This window comes from Thalia democratica, chromosome 1 (assembly GCF_965202585.1).
Source record: "Thalia democratica chromosome 1, ktThaDemo2.hap1.1, whole genome shotgun sequence".
NCBI lineage: Eukaryota > Metazoa > Chordata > Thaliacea > Salpida > Salpidae > Thalia > Thalia democratica.
In genome coordinates this window covers 67,877,114-67,895,064 of record NC_139165.1, presented here as the reverse complement: position 1 = coordinate 67,895,064, position 17,951 = coordinate 67,877,114, and the positions used below count along the sequence as shown (strand labels likewise).

At 25.7% G+C, this 17,951-nt stretch overlaps 1 protein-coding gene across 6 annotated transcripts in view; it reads left to right on the top strand.

Annotated features, from left to right (window-relative positions):
* Nucleotides 1–15,448, top strand: part of LOC145849097 (uncharacterized) — a 35,597-nt gene extending 20,149 nt beyond the window's left edge. For 3 of the 6 annotated variants that reach the window (XM_082954180.1, XM_082954178.1, XM_082954176.1), the window contains 25 exons: nucleotides 151–354; nucleotides 1,108–1,284; nucleotides 1,563–1,687; nucleotides 2,383–2,512; nucleotides 2,581–2,705; nucleotides 2,818–2,947; nucleotides 3,149–3,273; nucleotides 4,205–4,334; nucleotides 4,404–4,528; nucleotides 4,596–4,776; nucleotides 4,991–5,610; nucleotides 5,726–6,004; nucleotides 6,068–6,344; nucleotides 6,769–6,891; nucleotides 7,004–7,093; nucleotides 7,201–7,323; nucleotides 7,429–7,491; nucleotides 7,898–7,993; nucleotides 9,140–9,192; nucleotides 9,733–9,753; nucleotides 10,589–10,706; nucleotides 10,916–11,054; nucleotides 11,223–11,381; nucleotides 11,782–11,967; nucleotides 14,967–15,448. In XM_082954180.1, coding sequence (XP_082810306.1) covers nucleotides 151–354; nucleotides 1,108–1,284; nucleotides 1,563–1,687; nucleotides 2,383–2,512; nucleotides 2,581–2,705; nucleotides 2,818–2,947; nucleotides 3,149–3,273; nucleotides 4,205–4,334; nucleotides 4,404–4,528; nucleotides 4,596–4,776; nucleotides 4,991–5,610; nucleotides 5,726–6,004; nucleotides 6,068–6,344; nucleotides 6,769–6,891; nucleotides 7,004–7,093; nucleotides 7,201–7,323; nucleotides 7,429–7,491; nucleotides 7,898–7,993; nucleotides 9,140–9,192; nucleotides 9,733–9,753; nucleotides 10,589–10,706; nucleotides 10,916–11,054; nucleotides 11,223–11,381; nucleotides 11,782–11,967; nucleotides 14,967–15,013 — 3,846 coding nt within the window. In that variant the 3' untranslated portion in view covers nucleotides 15,014–15,448. The remainder of the gene's footprint in view (nucleotides 1–150; nucleotides 355–1,107; nucleotides 1,285–1,562; nucleotides 1,688–2,382; nucleotides 2,513–2,580; nucleotides 2,706–2,817; nucleotides 2,948–3,148; nucleotides 3,274–4,204; nucleotides 4,335–4,403; nucleotides 4,529–4,595; nucleotides 4,777–4,990; nucleotides 5,611–5,725; nucleotides 6,005–6,067; nucleotides 6,345–6,768; nucleotides 6,892–7,003; nucleotides 7,094–7,200; nucleotides 7,324–7,428; nucleotides 7,492–7,897; nucleotides 7,994–9,139; nucleotides 9,193–9,732; nucleotides 9,754–10,588; nucleotides 10,707–10,915; nucleotides 11,055–11,222; nucleotides 11,382–11,781; nucleotides 11,968–14,966) is intronic. The other 3 variants (XM_082954179.1, XM_082954181.1, XM_082954177.1) reach the window with 3 other exon arrangements.
* Nucleotides 15,449–17,951: the final 2,503 nt, after the last annotated feature.

The following is a 17,951-nucleotide window of genomic DNA, read 5'->3' as shown; positions in this document are numbered from 1 at the left end:
ATTAAAGTATTAAAAAACTTTAATAGAAATCACTTATACCCATTCAAGTTTAATTTACTCTTTTTTGGTTTAATATAAAGTTTAAAAAATGTTTAGTACTGTGCAATTAGTACTTTTGAAATGTTCACACTTATTGCACATTATTAACAGCTGCTGGAAGAGGCAAAAGACATGCTTGCTGAAGCAGAAAGTTCGCGTGATGAGTTGGCTGCGCAAATTGAACAGTTGAAAGGTGAGAGTGAGAACAAGATTAGCCAGTACAAGAAGTTGCTGCAGGATAAGGAAAAGGAGGTCGATGATTATATGAGTGAAAATGCCGGCAAAGAATCGGACCTCGAAGTTGTTTATAAGCAGGTTTGTGTGATTTTGAACTTATTGTGTAAAATTAAGTGCTAAAGTTAGTTGCAAGATTTTAAACCTAAGTGTTATAATGTTGAATATTTAGAAGAGCTACTCTAAAGGCAGCAGTTTAGGAGAAGGTAAAGTTTAACCTAAGGTCACCTATATTTAAAAAAAAAAGGTTTTTCATATCTTTTAATTGCCAATTTAGCCTTTTCAAGTTATACATAAACTTTAAAAAATATTTTTAGAACTCAGGAATAAAGTACTTTTGCACTATTTCATTATAAAGTTGTTTTTATGTAAAAAGTTGTATTTTTTACATCGTCTAAATTTAGTTGGAATTTCAAAAACAGTTTTTGTAAGCAAATACTTTTACTAGTAATACAAAGGTAGTAAAAATAAGTAAGTTTTTTTTATATCACTGGAGTCAAGGGTTTTGAATTTTGTGAAATTAGTAACTTTTTTAAATAATTTTAATTTTTTTAATATAAGGTATAAAAGATAAAGTTTAAAGTATTATTTACCTGTGCTTTAGTTACTGTAATTTTTTTTTACACTGTTTTGTTTCCTTATCCTTGAATCCATTTATGATCTTTCTTGACGTCTTTCTGGACTTTCTACTTTTTTTCTTTCATTGATCTTCATTTGATCTCTGCATTGTTTCTTTTCGTTCTATCTGATATGTTTCACTCATTATTTCTTACTCTATTCTCCGATGTTTTTTATGGTTTCATCTAAACCTTATGAGACAAATTTCACGATCAGAAACGTGAGTTGCAAGATATGGTGGATGAGCTGAGAGGTGAAAACGAAAATTTGAGCTCTGAATGCCGCAGTGTGAAAGCGAAAAATACAAGCATGGACAAGGCAATATACAACAAAAACGAACAAATTGATAAGCTAAACGCTAAAATAGAAGAGAAAAATAATGAATTTGAAAATGTTGGTGTCCTTGACTTATATAAATAAATATTTTTATAACTGAAACTGTATGTTTTACTTTAAACTTATAACTAAATAAATTTATAGTAGAAGTCATTACTACCAATACTATTTTACATAGCTAAGAATTAAACATAAATTAAAAACAATAATGAAGTTTTTTTACTAAAAGAAAGTTAAGAGTTTTTGATAATTAGTTCTAATGTAATTTTTAAATAATTATTAATTTATAGTTAGGTTTGTTGTTTATTAAAGCTAAAACAAAATTGTAATTTTAGAAAATCTCAGACATTACTAACAAAATGGAAAAGTTACAACATACTTTAAAAGAAAACGAGTTAAAAATTGCTGAAGATGGAAAGAAATTTGAAATACTTCAAAATAACCTGGCTGCTAACGAAAAGTTTATATATTTTAATAAATTAAAGCTATGTTTTACTTATGAAGATAAATTGGTAAATGTTAAACACTTGACCTGATATAATTTTTGATAAGTTTAATTGTTTTTTATTTTTTTTCGTAAAATTAGGATTAAAAAAAAACTCATTTAACAATTAAGTTTATTTTTTATTTAATTAGTTTTCAATAATTATACTGATGATGCTTATTTTTTGTAATTTTTATCTCATAATATATTGACATATCACCGTAGATCAGGGTTTCCCAAAGTGGGCCAAGTGGTCCCTAGGGGGCCATGACAGATACTCAGGTGGCTACGAGCAGCAAAGGGGGAAGAGGGGGGGGGGCATGAGGCCATAACTTGAAACTTACACTAGATATTCTTGAGTTGCAGATGAAGAGCAAATTAAAAAAAAGGTCTTATGTGTATTTTATGGTAGTTTAGAAACTTACACTAGATATTCTTGAGTTGCAGATGAAGAGCAAAAAAAAGGTCTTATGTGTATCGTAGTTTATGAGTAATCTTGTTGAAGGGGACCATTGCTTTTTCAAATTATTTAAAGGGGGCCATTTGCAAAAAAGTTTGGGAAACCCTGCCGTAGATGAACAAAAGAATTAATTAAAATAGATAACAAAGCAAGATTTTATTTCTACTAGTTTGTATATGTATATATTAAATACGTGTAATTTGACGTTTAGAACTCGAAAGTCATTAGAAGAAAACCTTTCTGCTAAATCTACTGAGTTAGAAAAAGCAAAGGAAGAAAAATTAAAACAACTTGAAGAAAAAGAAAAAGAGCTTCTAAAAAGCAAAAGTGACTTACAATTGGTGAGTAAATGCTATTTAATGCTATTTTTACTTTTTTAATCAAAGTTTTAAATTTTCATTTTGTTTAGGCTTCCAATGACCACGTTACTAGTACTAAAGTTTTAGAGGAAAAGTTATTGGGTAAAACTGATGAAATAACGAAAAAAGAAGCAAAAATAAAAAATGTCCTTTCAGAACTGTCAAACAGTCAAAAGTTAGTTTGAAAGAGTTCTTATCTTATTAACAGTAAATTGCAAAAACCTTAAGTTCTTTGTTTTTCAATAAAGTATAGATTATTTTGAGTCAATATTCAAAATTTGTTTTAGAAATTCTCAAGATCTACAAACTAGTCTAGAAAAACAAAAAGCCGAATTAGAAAAAAATAAAAAAGAAAATGACCAAAAACTGAAGGAAAAGACTCGAGAAATAGATATGTGCAAAGCCTTTATTAAAAAAGTTAGTTGGTTGTTATAAATTTATGTTTTTTTCTAAAGAAATATTTTTTGTTAATGATTTGCCAAAAACTGTTGCATATAAATGAGTAACTTGTTATTGAAAATGTTTTTAGTTAAGTATGTTTTAAAAAACACAGTAAGTTTTTATGGCTAGTAAAAGGTTAATAAAAAAAAATTCAATAATTAATAAAATATTTCCTAGGAATCTGAGCAGTTTTCTAAACAAATAAAAGAGTTGAAGGAGAATTTAAAACAAAAGGCAGAACTTCTTACTGAAGAACAAAATAAAAACAAGGAAACAGAAGAAAAGTTTTTGAAAACATGCAAGTAAGACAATCAGTCGAAGTACATTTCCCATGTTATAAGTTGTCACAGGGTGTAAACTAATCTATTTAAAGCTCGATTTTCTCTGATTCTACAGATATCCTTATTATCTGCGTTATTTACTTCAGATCACTCTTAAACGTAAAAAGCAGTTTAAAGTGTTAACTTTGGTAGATGAAATGAGTTTGAAAAAATTAGAATTTTAGCTTTATCCAAGTTAAGTTTATAGAAGACTTAAATAAGAACTTTTTTTAAGTTGTTATCCCACTACCTTTTATTTTCATGTGAATATTAAAAAAAAAAATTAAGAAAAATATATTTTAAAAGATCTAATTGACTAAACTATAAATCTTAATTTTATTACTTGATATTTTATAGACTAAATAAGGGTATAAGCGTTAACGTAATTATTAATAAAATTACAATTTCTTCTATATTAAAGTTGAAAGTATAAACTATAAGTCAGTTTTTTTAGATACAAAAATAGGATCAACTTTTGAGAAAAAGTCGTTTTTGTAAAAAAATTCTGAAGCAAATGCATGGACTGCAATTTTTTCTTAGTCAATGTTCATGGAAATTTGAAAATTTAAATCTATTTTTTTAAGCTTTTAAAGTTATTAAGTTTTCAGGAAACTTAGTTTTCTTTCTAGTTTAAAAAGCATTTTACATTTTTTTTGACATTAATCTTTCTACAGAAGTTTTCAAAATATGGTTAGAACAATAAATTTATTCATTAATTAATATAAATATTTTGCAAAAACTTTTTATTTTGTTGTGGTTTAAAATTTGCTAAATTAAATATGCATATGTCTATAAAATTATATTTTTGCAGAAAAATGTTTCTAGATAAACAATACAAATAAAAAAAATAACTTTTTACAACTGGTTCTTATCATTTTGTAAAATTTCTAAAATTCTTCGTTTTTCTTATCAGGACTGTTGAAAATTTAGAAGGAGAAATTAAAAAACAAATTAGTGAAATCACAAAGATGAACAAAGAAAATGCAAATACTCTAAAGGAGAAAGATCAAAAAATTGATAATTTTAGCTCTGAACTTAAAAAGGTTCCATATTGTTTTTTATAATGCTAAACAAAAACTTTTTTTTTCAAATATTACTCTGTGTTAATTTAGAAAAGTGAAGATTTTAAGGCGAAGATACAAGTAGCAGAAAACCGTATAAAACAAAAAGATTGTGAATTGAAAGAAAAACAACAGAAAATTACTGAATTTGAAGAGAATTACTCAAAAAGTCAAAAGTAAATTTTTAATTTATATGCTTTAAACGAATTGAATACTATATTCTAAACAATGAATACTTTTAAGGTCTGTGGAAGAACTAAAGAAACAAGTAGAATGTAAAGAATGCGAAATTAATCAGCTAAATGGAAAGTTTGAGAAGGAAATAAAAGAAAATAAAATTGTTATTTCGCAACTTGAAGGTAGTGAAAAGTCTCTTACAGATCAAGTTGCTAAGAAAGAAAAGCAGCTTAAAGAAATTACTAATGTAAGAGTTTTTGATAGTTTTTTCATACTTTAAACAAATTTATGCTAATTAAAACAATAATTATTTTAAGTAATTAATTACACTTTTGGTAATTATATTTTTTTAAAGTTTGGTGAATAGACTAGTACTAAAATATATATAAATATTTTTTTAATTGCTAGTTTCTATTTTCAATAATTTTTATCTTAAAAACAGTGTTTAAAATATATTACAGGTACGTGATTCTTTAAAAGAAAGTTTAAAAATTTCTGAAGAGGATGGTGAAAAGAAAAACAAGCAAATTGCTGAAATCAAAGAAAAGCACAGCAAGTCTGTGGAAGAGATCGAGAAACTGAAGAAAGACAACAAAAAAGAAAAATCAGAGCTCGAAACGAAGCAGGCTGAGGTCGAAGCCAAATATGCGGCAGTCGTCAAAGAGAGAGACGACTTGCAAATTTCCGGCTCGGCTGAGGTCAACAAGCTGGCAGCTGACCTGAGACAAGCAAGAACCGACAGAGACGTCAACAAGACTCAAGTTGACAAGCTCACGGCGGACGTTGAAAGTAAAAGTTCAAGTTTGAAATCGACGGAAGACGAGCTTAAACAAGTCAAATCTGACCTCGAAAAAGTCACGCAGGAAGCTAAAAAGCAGAAGGAGACTCTCGAATCAAACTTGGGCAGTATGAACAAACAAAAGTCCAGCCTTGAAAGAAATTTTTCTGAAATTAAAAACGAAAATGAAGGTCTCACAGTTGCTCTAGAAGCATCAAAAGTGTCTCTAGCAGAAGAGAATAGATTGAAAAAGAAGTTAGAGAAGGAGTTAGCTGAGCTTTCAAAAAACAAAGAAAATATCGAGTTAGTTTAATTTTCTTATTTTCCAAAGTTTTTGTTTAACCAAGTTTTGAAAAGTTTATTTCTCAAGCATAAAATAACTTAATGTCTAAAATAATTAATTATAAAATTCTTGCAGGAAGCAAAAAGAAGATATTGAAAACCAACTCAAACAAAGCAAATCTGAAAACTTTACTCAAAGTAAAAAGTTTGAAGAAACTTTGTCAGCTATGACTAACTTACAAAGTGAAATAGGTCAGTTGAAACTGAAAAATACAGCCCTTGAAAACAGTAACAAAAAAGAAAAAGAATCCAATCAAAAGTTATCTAAAGAATTAGGAGTTGCTAATGCTAGTATTGAGTATATGAAAACAGAAAGCGAGCTTAAAGACAAAAACATTGTCAAAATTAATGAAAAGTAAGTAAAAAATGTAAAAGTTATTATACTTTTTTATTTTTATTAAAAAATAATCGTTCACAGGTTATGTCAAGACAGCAAATCACGCGAAGAGTCTGAGAAAAACTCTAAATCGCAAATAGAAAAATTGAAAACCCAAATTAAAGAGCTTCAAAACAGTTATGATGCTTTGACTGGCGAAAAGGAAAACCTTGAGGAGTGTCAGACGAAGATGCAAGCGAGGAACCAGCAGTTGAATGAGAAGTTGTCACAAGTGTCTGTGGAGCACGAGCAAGTGAGCAAGAAATCACAAGGTGTCACTCACGAGCTGCAAATGTTGCAGGATCAAATGAATTCCAAAGTTGTTACATGTTTATTTACTTACGCTTATTTTGTTTAAAGTTATTATATATATATATGTGTGTTTTTTTTTGTTTTGTTTATTACAGTTTAGAAAATAAAAAACTTCTTCGTTTAATCTTTTAAAGTATCTCAGAATTATGGCTTGAAGAAAATTCAAATATTCTTTTTAATTTTTTATTATTTTTGTTTACTTTGGACTGATGTTTAAAAGTAATTTCAAGTAAAAATTTTGATAAAGTAAAATTAGGTTTAATTCTGGTTCGATGCTTAAGTTACTTTAAAAACGACGTAATATCAAAAAATAACCAAATAAGATAGAACAAAAGTGTTTGAGTTGGGATTTTTTGTCTTTTACTATTAAATTTTAAGTTTATTTAATTTAAAAAAAATGGAAAAAATATAATTATATAAATTTATTTAAGAAAACGGAATATGAAATGAAAATGAAAAATATGAATATGCAATTTGAAAAAGAAAAAAGAGAAAAGAAAGAATTAGAAAAGAGACTCGAAAACTCAAGTGAAGAAAATGAAGATTTAAAAACTGTAAAACATTATATTTATAAACTCATTTTAAGTTCTAAACGAGATTTTTTTAAACATTACTGCTTTTTTAAATAATTTTTTAAATTAGTTCAAGTAAACTATTATTTAACAGAAAATAACCAACCTTCAAAAAGAAACCGAAATTTTAAAAAACAAACACAACAAAGAAATTAAATGTTGTGAAGAGCAAGCTACACAAAAAGTAATTTGTAGATTTTTTATTATTGTAATATTATTTATTATTAAGTAATTTGTAGATTTTTTATTATTGTAATATCTTTTTAAATGAAAACAACTTTTATCAAATAGGCTTCAGAGCACAAAGCATCTATCAGGAGTTTGAAATCATTACAAGAAAAAGAGCAAAAAGAAAAAGAAAATTTATCGAAAAAAGTACAAAGTTTAAATAAAGAAGTCAAAAACTATACAGAGGTATAAACAAAAACATATTAACAAATTTTACTACAATTATAAATTTCTGGCTGTTGTAAATTATAATAAAGGTTTTATAATGATAGTTTTTTTAAAATAAAACAGAAACTTAATAAGTCTCAAGAAGCAATCACCAAGCTTAAAAAATCTTCAGAGGAATCCACCAAAGTTTGTGAAATTATTTGATAAATTTTTTTTCTACCTAAATAAACTACAGAAAGTTTTATGACTATGCATTTTAGTTTAGTTTCTTTCTAACTATAGCAATATAGTTGTAAAAACAAATTCTGCATTTAAACTATCATGTAACTAACTATATCATCGTATTCTTTAATTGTTTATATGAAAATTGTTCTATTTATTTTTAAATAAAATACAAACATGAATAATTATAAATTAATGAAATTTAAGTTCATCATTTACTATAATTAAAAAAGACTCTCTCTCTTTTTTATCCAACCACGTTTATATGTAACTAGTAGCTGTTATACTTGAAAAAATTGTATATCAATTTATTTTTATTTATTAAAACATAGTTAGCAATTACTATACTTAAAAATAGTCAATTTTACAGACTTGTGATGAGTTAAACAAGAAAGTTTCTTCACGAGAAGCTGAAGTTAAAAAGTTAACAGGACAAAATAAAGCTTTACAAGAGACTAACAAACAGGTTTTACAATAACATTTTATTTAATTACAAATTAGTAAGTTTTAATTTGTACTCATTTTTTTAAATAATATTGTAACTTGTTTTAGTTACACAATTAAAAGTTCTCGATTTGATTATCTTATAGGAGATTTTTATCTAATATTTATTTTAACAGTTTATAACTAACAAAACAATGTTTCACTCCTATAATTGCATATAAAATAAATGTTAGATCAATTTTTTTTTAAATCTAACTTTAACACAAGTTTTGACCAATGAATTCAGAAAGTTGTTCAATGAATTGATTAATAACATGTAACTGTAGCTGAAGTTGGTAAACACATAAGTTATGTTTTTGGTATTAAAACGGTTTATTAAGATCAATTTTTTTTTTTTTTTTTTAAATTAGTGGTGTAAAAAAGTCTGTTTAGTTGGCTGCTAAAAAAATCATTTAGAAACCTTAAATATATTTTGATGGTCGTAAAAAAAATGCAATTAAACCTATTATGAACTATTGAATGAATAAAGTTTCAACAAATATAGGATAATATACAGGCCTACTTTGTGAACATTTTTATTTTTTTCAAGTTTTCTCTTGCTGTAAAAAGTATGCACATTTAATGATAACTGTAGTAAATAATTGAGTATAGTTTACATTTTTAGAAAAAAGTTGTAATGTTACAAAATTAATTAAGTAATCAATAAAATTAGCAGGACTTAAAGTTTACAATATTTTTTGTTTACCGTTATCAACAATCTGAGATAAAAATAAAATAATGGTAAAATATGTTATTTCTCCTCTAGAAGTTGAGATCTTTTTATTTGTTTTCAAAAATCAAAACATATAATAGTGAAAGAGCTTGTATTTGAGTTTGTTGCTTTTAGGATATATTAACTTGTAAAAGTTTTGGTGAACATAAAATTTTAGTTTTTTCTAATAGAAAATGTTGACTGACTAAGTTTGTTTACAATAGAGTAGAGTTCTGTAAAATTTTTATATTTGTTGAAATATCTTAAAATGAAGTCTTTGAACAATTAGAAAAAAATTATGCTTGCGCTAAATGTTTGAATATTTTTTAATATGCCAAATAAGTCTTGTGATAGTATTTTATAAGAATTATACTCTGTAGAATTGATTTTCTGTAAGTATTAATATCCTTTTTTTAGCTCACTACAAACAAAGAACAACTTCATTCAAAAATAACAAAACTTGAAAAAAGGTAAGTCTACTGTATTTCTTATTATGTACTAGGTAGTAGGCTTGTAGAGAGTTAATCAGAGCTGTATACTATATTATATAAATATAATTAGTGCTTTTCATTACTTTATTTGATAAAATAAAGAGACTAAATGATAGTTCTTAAAAGGAATTTAAATCTAAACAAACGTTATCAACTTCGTTAATATCCTAAATTAAAGTAAAATTTTTCTGTTAACAAGTCCAGCTCAATTGTTGATAAATTATTATAAGTTTTTATTATAGTTAAGTAAGTCAGTAATGTTGTATTTTTGTTATCAATAAAATATTTTTTTTTTGAAATGTATATAATTGTATTTAATTTTATTCCAAAGTTTAATTGAATTACTTTATATGTATTTTTTATTTATTAAGGTTAATTTTCTATTCCAAAACGATTTAGTTTTTTTTTTTTAATAAGCTAGTTGTTTTATTAGCAATGTTTAGGTAGAGTATTATTACACAAACGATGTGTAATTTATTATGTTATAAATTTATATTTGTTTTAATAAAAAATATACAGGTCTGAAGAAAACGAAGAAAGGTAAATATGCTAATGGGTTGTCAATTTTGTGCATGTTGTTTGTATTTACAGCATGATTTATGTTTTAATTTATGATTTATGTTGTTTCTTTAATTTTAAGTTTTTGTGTTGCAAGTTTGTATATTTTTTCAATTTAAAACTATTTGAGCTTCTTTTTATAATGGTCTTTTTAAAATTCAGTTATTTAAACAAATATAAAGAACAACTTAATTTAATTCAAACTAACTTTTTAATGATTGTCGAAACTATCTTCATTGTTAAACTTCTTCTAAATAATTTATCTACGACTTTTTTGCATGTTTTATCAACTTAATGAGTAAAAAAGTGTTTTATCTACAGTACAGTAATAATACTATTCATAAGTCCTGCTTAGTTAGTTAAAAAAGAGCTTATCAAAATAATAAATATGTTGAGTGACTTGACCTGACTTAATTTTCATTACAAAATAATATTTTTATTAATTGCTACTTTGTAAGTAGTAAACCTTTTTCATAATTTAAATGAAAGTTCATATATAACCTCTTAAGTTTTAAAAGTAGTTTTACCTCAACTTTTACTTTTTCAATCATTTATTTCGAATTAATACACGTTTGAAATATCATATATGTATATATATATTTATTTATACATATATATATAGAATCATTAAAAAAATCAAAACAAGGCAAATAAAAGTATTATTAGGTTTTTATTCGTATTTACAAAATTTTATGTTGATCATAGCAAGATTTTGATAAAAAATTTCGTCTTCCAAATGCCGTTTTTACGTAGTTAAATAAATAAATAAAAAATTTCTTAATTATTACTAAACATCTTTGATATTTAACTTTTTCAGAGAAAAATTTTTCAAAAAAGAGTATGAAGAAGAACGTACGAGATTGCAGAATTCGGTTGATTCAACGACCAACATGGTGGAAGAAAGAAATACCGAAATTACTAAACTAGAAAATCAAGTAATAATTTACACATCTTTCTTATTTGTATACTTATGGTTTATTTAAAAACAACGAGTGGAGTTCTTAACTCGAGTTCAAAGGTATAAATACATATCATGTATTGCAATGTCTATTTTAAAATATGTTGGAATTATGTGAGTAATATTTTGTTTATATTTTTTACATTTAACAAACTAGTAATTTTTAAAGACAAGCACATTTTACAGATCGAGGACATAAAAAGTGAGATAGTGCTGTCAGCAACATACAAGGAAAATTTCAACCGAACGCACGATGAAAATGAGCAGTTGAAGAATAAAATAAAAATTCTGGAAACCAAACTTGAGTTTGCAGATGTTGCCGGCAGTTAGTTTGGCTTTACCGTAGTTTATAATAATAAAAAATTCCGTAAGGATGATAAAAGACAGCTTTATTCTGTTTTATTATAAACATTTACTTTACAATTCTCGCTTAATTCTTTCAAGTTGATTTTTGCTGATCTTTCTTCAAAATGATAATTAAAACTTCAACCAGCAACGACCGGTGATGGATTTGGAGGAGACTCCAGTTTCTTAAACAACGTCATCGTCAACCAACAACTAAAAATAAAGTCTCTCGAACTCAGAATAGAAGAACTGGAGAAAATGCTTGTAGATGGTCCTGGTAGCGACAGTGATTATGACCCTGGTATCGGTAAGTTTTTGTAAATTTAATAATAGTTTCAATTAGTAACTACTATCCGATTTGTTATTTTATAAGTGTTTAGATTTTTTTTATAACTTCTGTAATTATATGTCTTGACTATGAAATGTTGCTCAATTTACTGATTAAAAAGCTTTTTGAAATATTACTAAAAGTGCGATTTACATATTCTATTTGTTACCGACACTTGCTAATAAATAGTATGGTTAATCCGCACTTTTATTATTATTTTACTTTAAATTAGAAAAAAAGCAATAAAAGCGTTTTAAATACTCACTTCTTTTTTGATTTTACATTTTTAGTAATGAAATTATTGGTTAAAGATTTAACAAAAGTTATTCAAATAATAAATGTTTGTTTTCTACTAATTTCATTAATAATAACACATTAGACGAACGTGAACGGGAAGAATTTGCGACGAGAGTTCGTCTCTACTGCGACATTTGCGAGATCTTCGACTCACACGACACTGAAGACTGCCCCCTCCAAGATCAAAACGACCACGAGAGGTCGCTGCACAAAGCCACTAACAACTTTGTTCGAGGCGAAGAACGACCTTTTTGTGATGAATGCGAAGGTTGGTTGAGTTCATTACTTTTTGATGGTAGAGTCTTCTTAAACTTGCTGTTATTTAATTTTAAGCATGGTTTCCCAATTTTATTTAAGACCTCTTTGTTTAAAAAAAAAAAAAAACAATACCGCTCTCCTCAAGATTTCTTTAAAAATACCTTTAAATACGCCTAAAACCTTTTTTTTTGCTTTCATCATGAAAAGCCCACTTTGGGAAACCCTGATTTAAAGTAAAAGTTTCCTACCAGAAAAGCTGTATGATACAAGTTTGAAAAATAGCTTTTTTAAGTATTTCAATTAATAAAGAAATTCGAAATTATGAAAGAGTTGCCAAAAATTTAAATGCTTTTTCACAGCTAACATTTGCTATAGATTTCTACTTAAAAAGCTATTAAGATCTGTTGAAAAATTAAGTATTTACAAAGTTTCAAAAAGCTGTCTTGGGAAATAAAACTATTTCTTAGTGAAACTTTTACTTACAATAAACTTAACTAATTATTATTGTTAGTTAAATAACACAAAGAAATTAAAATTTTATATGAGGAGTTAGTCTACTAAATATTTACTACTTATATAAGCTTATATAGAGCTTGAATTATTTTTGAAAGCATTTTCATTAGATTTTTTTTGGTTTAGGCTGACAAAAAATATATTTTTTAACCTTTCAAATTATCTGTCAAAATGCCATAAAAAACGTTTTATATTCAAGTTAGATCTTAGATTTATTAATGAATTTTTTTGTTAAAATTGTCAAGATAAATTAAAAACAACGACTTTAATTTCTACTTACTCTATAGAAATTACCATTGATTATGTATCAAGACTCATGTATATTCTTAAGTTGTGTAGGGTTTCCTTTTGTAAGTAGTTATAGAAAAATCGCTTAATTTCTTGTTTTATACAATATAAAAAAGTAAAATACCCAAACTTGCAATAATTTTTTTTACCGGCTTTATGAGCAACACGTACAAACCTCAATTTTGTAAAACATTTTTTTTCGTATCTAAATATTTTAAGAGTATTATACATGAAAGTCGTTTAGCACATCTTGCTGTAAAACTAATCATCTCAACTAACTCTTCAAAAAAAAAAAGTATTTTCTATGTATTTCTTTTTTTTTCATTATTTTCTGCCGAGAAAATATTAAATCAAGTGTGGATCTTTAATGATACCATTTTTAACCTATTTATTTATTTTTTCTATATTATATATTATTTAGCTTGTATAACTTTTCGTTTTTTTAAACATCTTATGAGTTAAAGGGAGTTTTGAATCTATATTAAAGGGGTATTCTTTACAAATTTATCTGGAAATAACTTGTTAGTGAATCCACATTATGAAAAGGTAAGAAATAAGTTTAACAATTTGACTTTTTAAAACGTTGGGAAAAGAACAAAATAATCAATCAGGGTTGTTATGTTATAAAGTTATTTGAAACTCTGAAAACAACCTTTTAAAACCAGAAAAACATTTTTTTACATTCTACTTTTTGATTAAGTTTCTGTTTGTAACTTAACTTAACGGGTAGGTGTCAAATTTGCACGAGCATACAAAATTGCACGAGCAGAAAAAATTGCACAAAGATAAAACTGCAAGAAGGGTCACATTTTCACGGAAGGTCAATTTTGCACGGGTTGAAATTTTTTAAGTAGTTTTTATTTCTTATTTAATTTTTTTGTAACGTTGTATTAGAATTCAAATTCATAAAAGTACAAAATACTTAATAAATCTAAGCACGCTAAATTCAAAATATATGACGTAATAAAAAATAAGTTTTGTTGTTTTTTAAAGATATTTTAATGTCTAGAGTAACTTGGTGTAAACTGCAGAGAAAAAACTGTTTGAATTTTTCTTGAAAATTTGATATTCTCCACTTACTGTTGATTTTCCTTATTTGCAACTTTACATTTTTAATTTGTTTAATAACAAAATTTATCAATTTCATAGTTGTTTATAATTTATTAGTGATTTTTATTATTATTTTAGTGATAGTTAAAGTTTTCTGTATTTGTATATTATTACTGATATTTGTTATTGATATTAATTTTATTTTCATATTGATTTTTATATTAATATTCATACTGTTGTAATTGATGTTTTTTATTGGATATGATAAGAGACGCATAAGTAAACGTAGTAAAGAAAAGGGTACTAGCCAGAGCCTTGCGACTATTAGAGTCGCAATGAGGCAGTACCTGTTCCGCCGGTGCTACCAGGCCCTCCAAACGGACATTTTTATTTATTATTTTTTACTATTTCTGTTACCACAAACCCTTACCCTCGGTCGTTAACTTATTTTTCGTTTTATTTTTTTACTAATTCATTTTTATTTTTACATAAGTTTTTTTTTTTATTATCACAATACCCCTTACCCTCGGTCGGTAGCTTTTTTTTCTTATATTTTTGATAGATTATTTTTTCTTGTTTTTTTCTAACAGTAATTTTTATTACATTTGTTTTATTTTTACTATCACTGTTTCTCCTTGTTTTTTTTATTAATTTATCTTTTATTTTATGTGTTTTTTTTAATTTTTTTTTTTCTGTTTTTTTTTACTCTCGTTTAAAAATGACCCTCCGTGCAAAACTGTCACTCGTGCAAGATTGACTCTGCGTGCAAAATTGACCCTTCGTGCAAATTTGTCTTTGTGCAATTTTGACCCGTTCCAAAACTTACAGAACCAAACGTGTTGTTTATTTTAGTTTATAATATACATACTTCTATGAAATTACATTTTATTACGATAGTAAGATAAAATATTTAGTGTGACAAAGAGCAGTTTATGTCTTTCTAAACTATTGTATCAAGCAAACTGCAAAGTTTTTATGCAAACAGAAAAATGAAAATATAACTTCAAAAGAAACTGCAAAAATAAACACAAATATGTATGTATAACTTGAATTAAGTAATACATTAAGTCTTTATTATATCGAATTTTATCTAACTTTTAAATTTTAGTTATTTAGAATATAAATTATTATGACACAAAATAAACTTTTTTTTTTCAGTGTTTGGACATTCGACAGATGACTGCCCGGAATCGGAAATGTATTAACATATTTTTCTAACAATTATTTTAACTAGGTGCATTATACAAATCTAGGTTTATATTTTTACACGAAGTTTTATTTTGTGTTTTAACTATTTTAAAGAATCTATTCAGTGCCTCATTTCCAAAAAGTTGCTAATTGTTTATGTGTTCATATACGCAATATATAATTTTATTTTTGTTATTTATAACTTTAAAAAGTAAGAAGTCTTTTTCGGCTAATAGATTTATTTCCAAAAATTTGTTATATATTCTAAATTAGGTAAAGTTACTTTTCCAGTTAGTTGAGTTACTACTAAAAAGGACTGATAAGTTAACTTTAATTTTAAGCTTAAAACCTAAATTAAAACACTAAATTAGATTTAAACATTAAAACCATGACTTAAAAGCTTTAAGTGAACATTTTAAATTTAATACTTTACATTCAGACTCTCATTAAATTACACGTTCTTAAATTGCATTTAGTTCTCTAGCATTATACTTAAAAAAGGACATATACTTAGTTGAAACATAATACATTTGAAAAAAGATAAATTAAAAAATGTTATGAGTAGTAACAATCAGTCCAAGTCAAAGGTCTACTGGCATTTAGTGGTCGTGCGGTTTATTTAAACGCTAATTGCGATAGCATGAAAACATCTCGGCCTTTTCAACAATGGCCAAAAACATTACTACTAAGCAAGGGCGTGGGGTGGAGCATTGGAGTAGTGCTCCACCTAAAAAACATTAAAAAACTCATTATATTTTGATATAACTATTAGATTTATTAATTTTTAGATAAACTTTTGTTTATAAACGGTATGTTGTAATTGAATATATTTTTCTTATTAATTTAGTTTTATAGAATATCAAATTAAGGTCTTTTTTGAATACTCGTAAATTTTTTGCAATCCTAACAAAAATACCATGCGTCACTACTGCTACTAAGACAATAGCTTTTAAAATTTTATTAAGATCATCAAAATAAAAAAAGTTGTTTTAAAACCGTAAATTTGTAACGCATAGTTGAATAAATAAACCTTATATAAAATATGAGAAAAAAAGTCTATTAAAATTTGTAGATGGAAAAAACAAGGTTTTAATTTTGACCATCGACTGGCTGTAAATATCTTCGAATTGATAATCCTATTGTTTTTTTTTAAGTTTTTTTATTTATTGAATTATAATCTGAAGATTATTTACTATAAAGAGAATGTAAGATATTGCGCCAAACTTTTAAATTAATAAGTAAAATAATTTTGTCACCGTAAGTAAGTTAAAAAATTCTTATTCTAAAAAGTATTCATTCAGTTTAGTTTGGCGCTTCTGTTATACCACTAACACATCTTAGAAAACATATATTTTACATATTGTAGTGAGTATTTTATTTGATTGTTTTGGGTTCAATTTTATTTTGTTAGCCTTATTAGTTATTAAATTCATTAACTGAACAAGCAACCATATAGGTACTAAATAATTAGTATGAAGTTTAAAGAACCCTGGTTATCTTACCGTGTTAAATAGTTGTAGTTGATATCAAGCGTAAAAATTGTATATTATTAGCAACATAAAATGCTAATTTAATAGAAAAAATATTCGCAAGATATGTTTAAAACAATTTCTTAGTTAATTCCTAAATAATTTTTTCAACCTGTCTATTAGCTTTAAATCAAATAAAAAAACATTTACAATAGATTTTTAAATCAATTTCATATTCATTAACTAAATAATAATTCGTGTTTGTAAAGTTTTTCATAGACTTAAATAAACAATAAAGAATTTTATTAGCTACATTTCAAACTAATTAAGTAGTAACCTAAGTTGTTTTATAAGGCATAAACTAGAGTTGTAAGGTCTATCTACAGTGGAATAAATTATGGAACCTTTGTCGCAATATAAGTAGTCAGTTGTAGTATTGATGTTAGTTTAAAAGTAGTTTTAAGCGAGTTATTAAGCAACCAGCTGTGACACAAACTAAGTCTACTGGACTCATAGCGAGTATAGTTTATATTCAGTCCGGTAGCAGCCTTACGGTACTGGAGGGAAGTAAGAAAAATAAGTTTTATAATTTTTCCCCAAACCAGTATCCTGCAGTGTGGGCTTTCTGAATAATTTTCATAGTTTTTTATGTTTATCACAGGGGCGTTTTTGACTGATTTCCTATAGGACCCCTGGAAGGGTCTGGAATAAACGTACTAAAATGCAGTTGAATATAGTTTTCTTTTAAAACATTTTACAATAACTTATATCTTTATGTTAAATTTTTAAATCAAGCAAAGTTTAGTTCACATTTTTTAAATAATTAATCAAAAATTATGTAGTTTTTTGAATAAAGAAATTTACAACCTACAAAAAAAACTTTATAATTTAGAAACTTGCACAATTTGAAAAAAGAAACTTTTCATTTAAAATCATCTAATAAAAAGTGTTGTAAAAAACATTTCTGAATAATTTTACAACTCAAAGAGTTTCATTCTAACTTTGGAAACTTTTGACTAAATCACATAATGTTTTTACAAAAATAAAAAAACTGTAGTTTTTAAGTTTATTTTTTTCATCAAATTGTAAAAAAAAAATTATGTATCATCTTAGTTTTCAAAAATGTAATTTGTTTTTGGTTAAAATTTGATATTATCTAAATTATCTTAACTGGAACTGTTTGACTAAGTAATTTATATACATATAATTGAAAACAACTTTCTATTATTAAGAAAAGTTAACTACTAATTTTGAATAGTAACTTGATTTTAGTTTTATATGTATGAAGATTTCGTTATCCATGTTGGCTTCACAATGTCAGGTAAATTTTTCCAATTGTAAATAAAAATAGGACTCATGCTTATATTTATATTATTTTACTAAAAACTAAAGAACTGGATTTCTTATTTACTGTAATTTTTATAATGTTTAAAGTTTTATATTTTAGACAGTTTGCTTAAGTATGTTATAAAAGCTACTACATAAA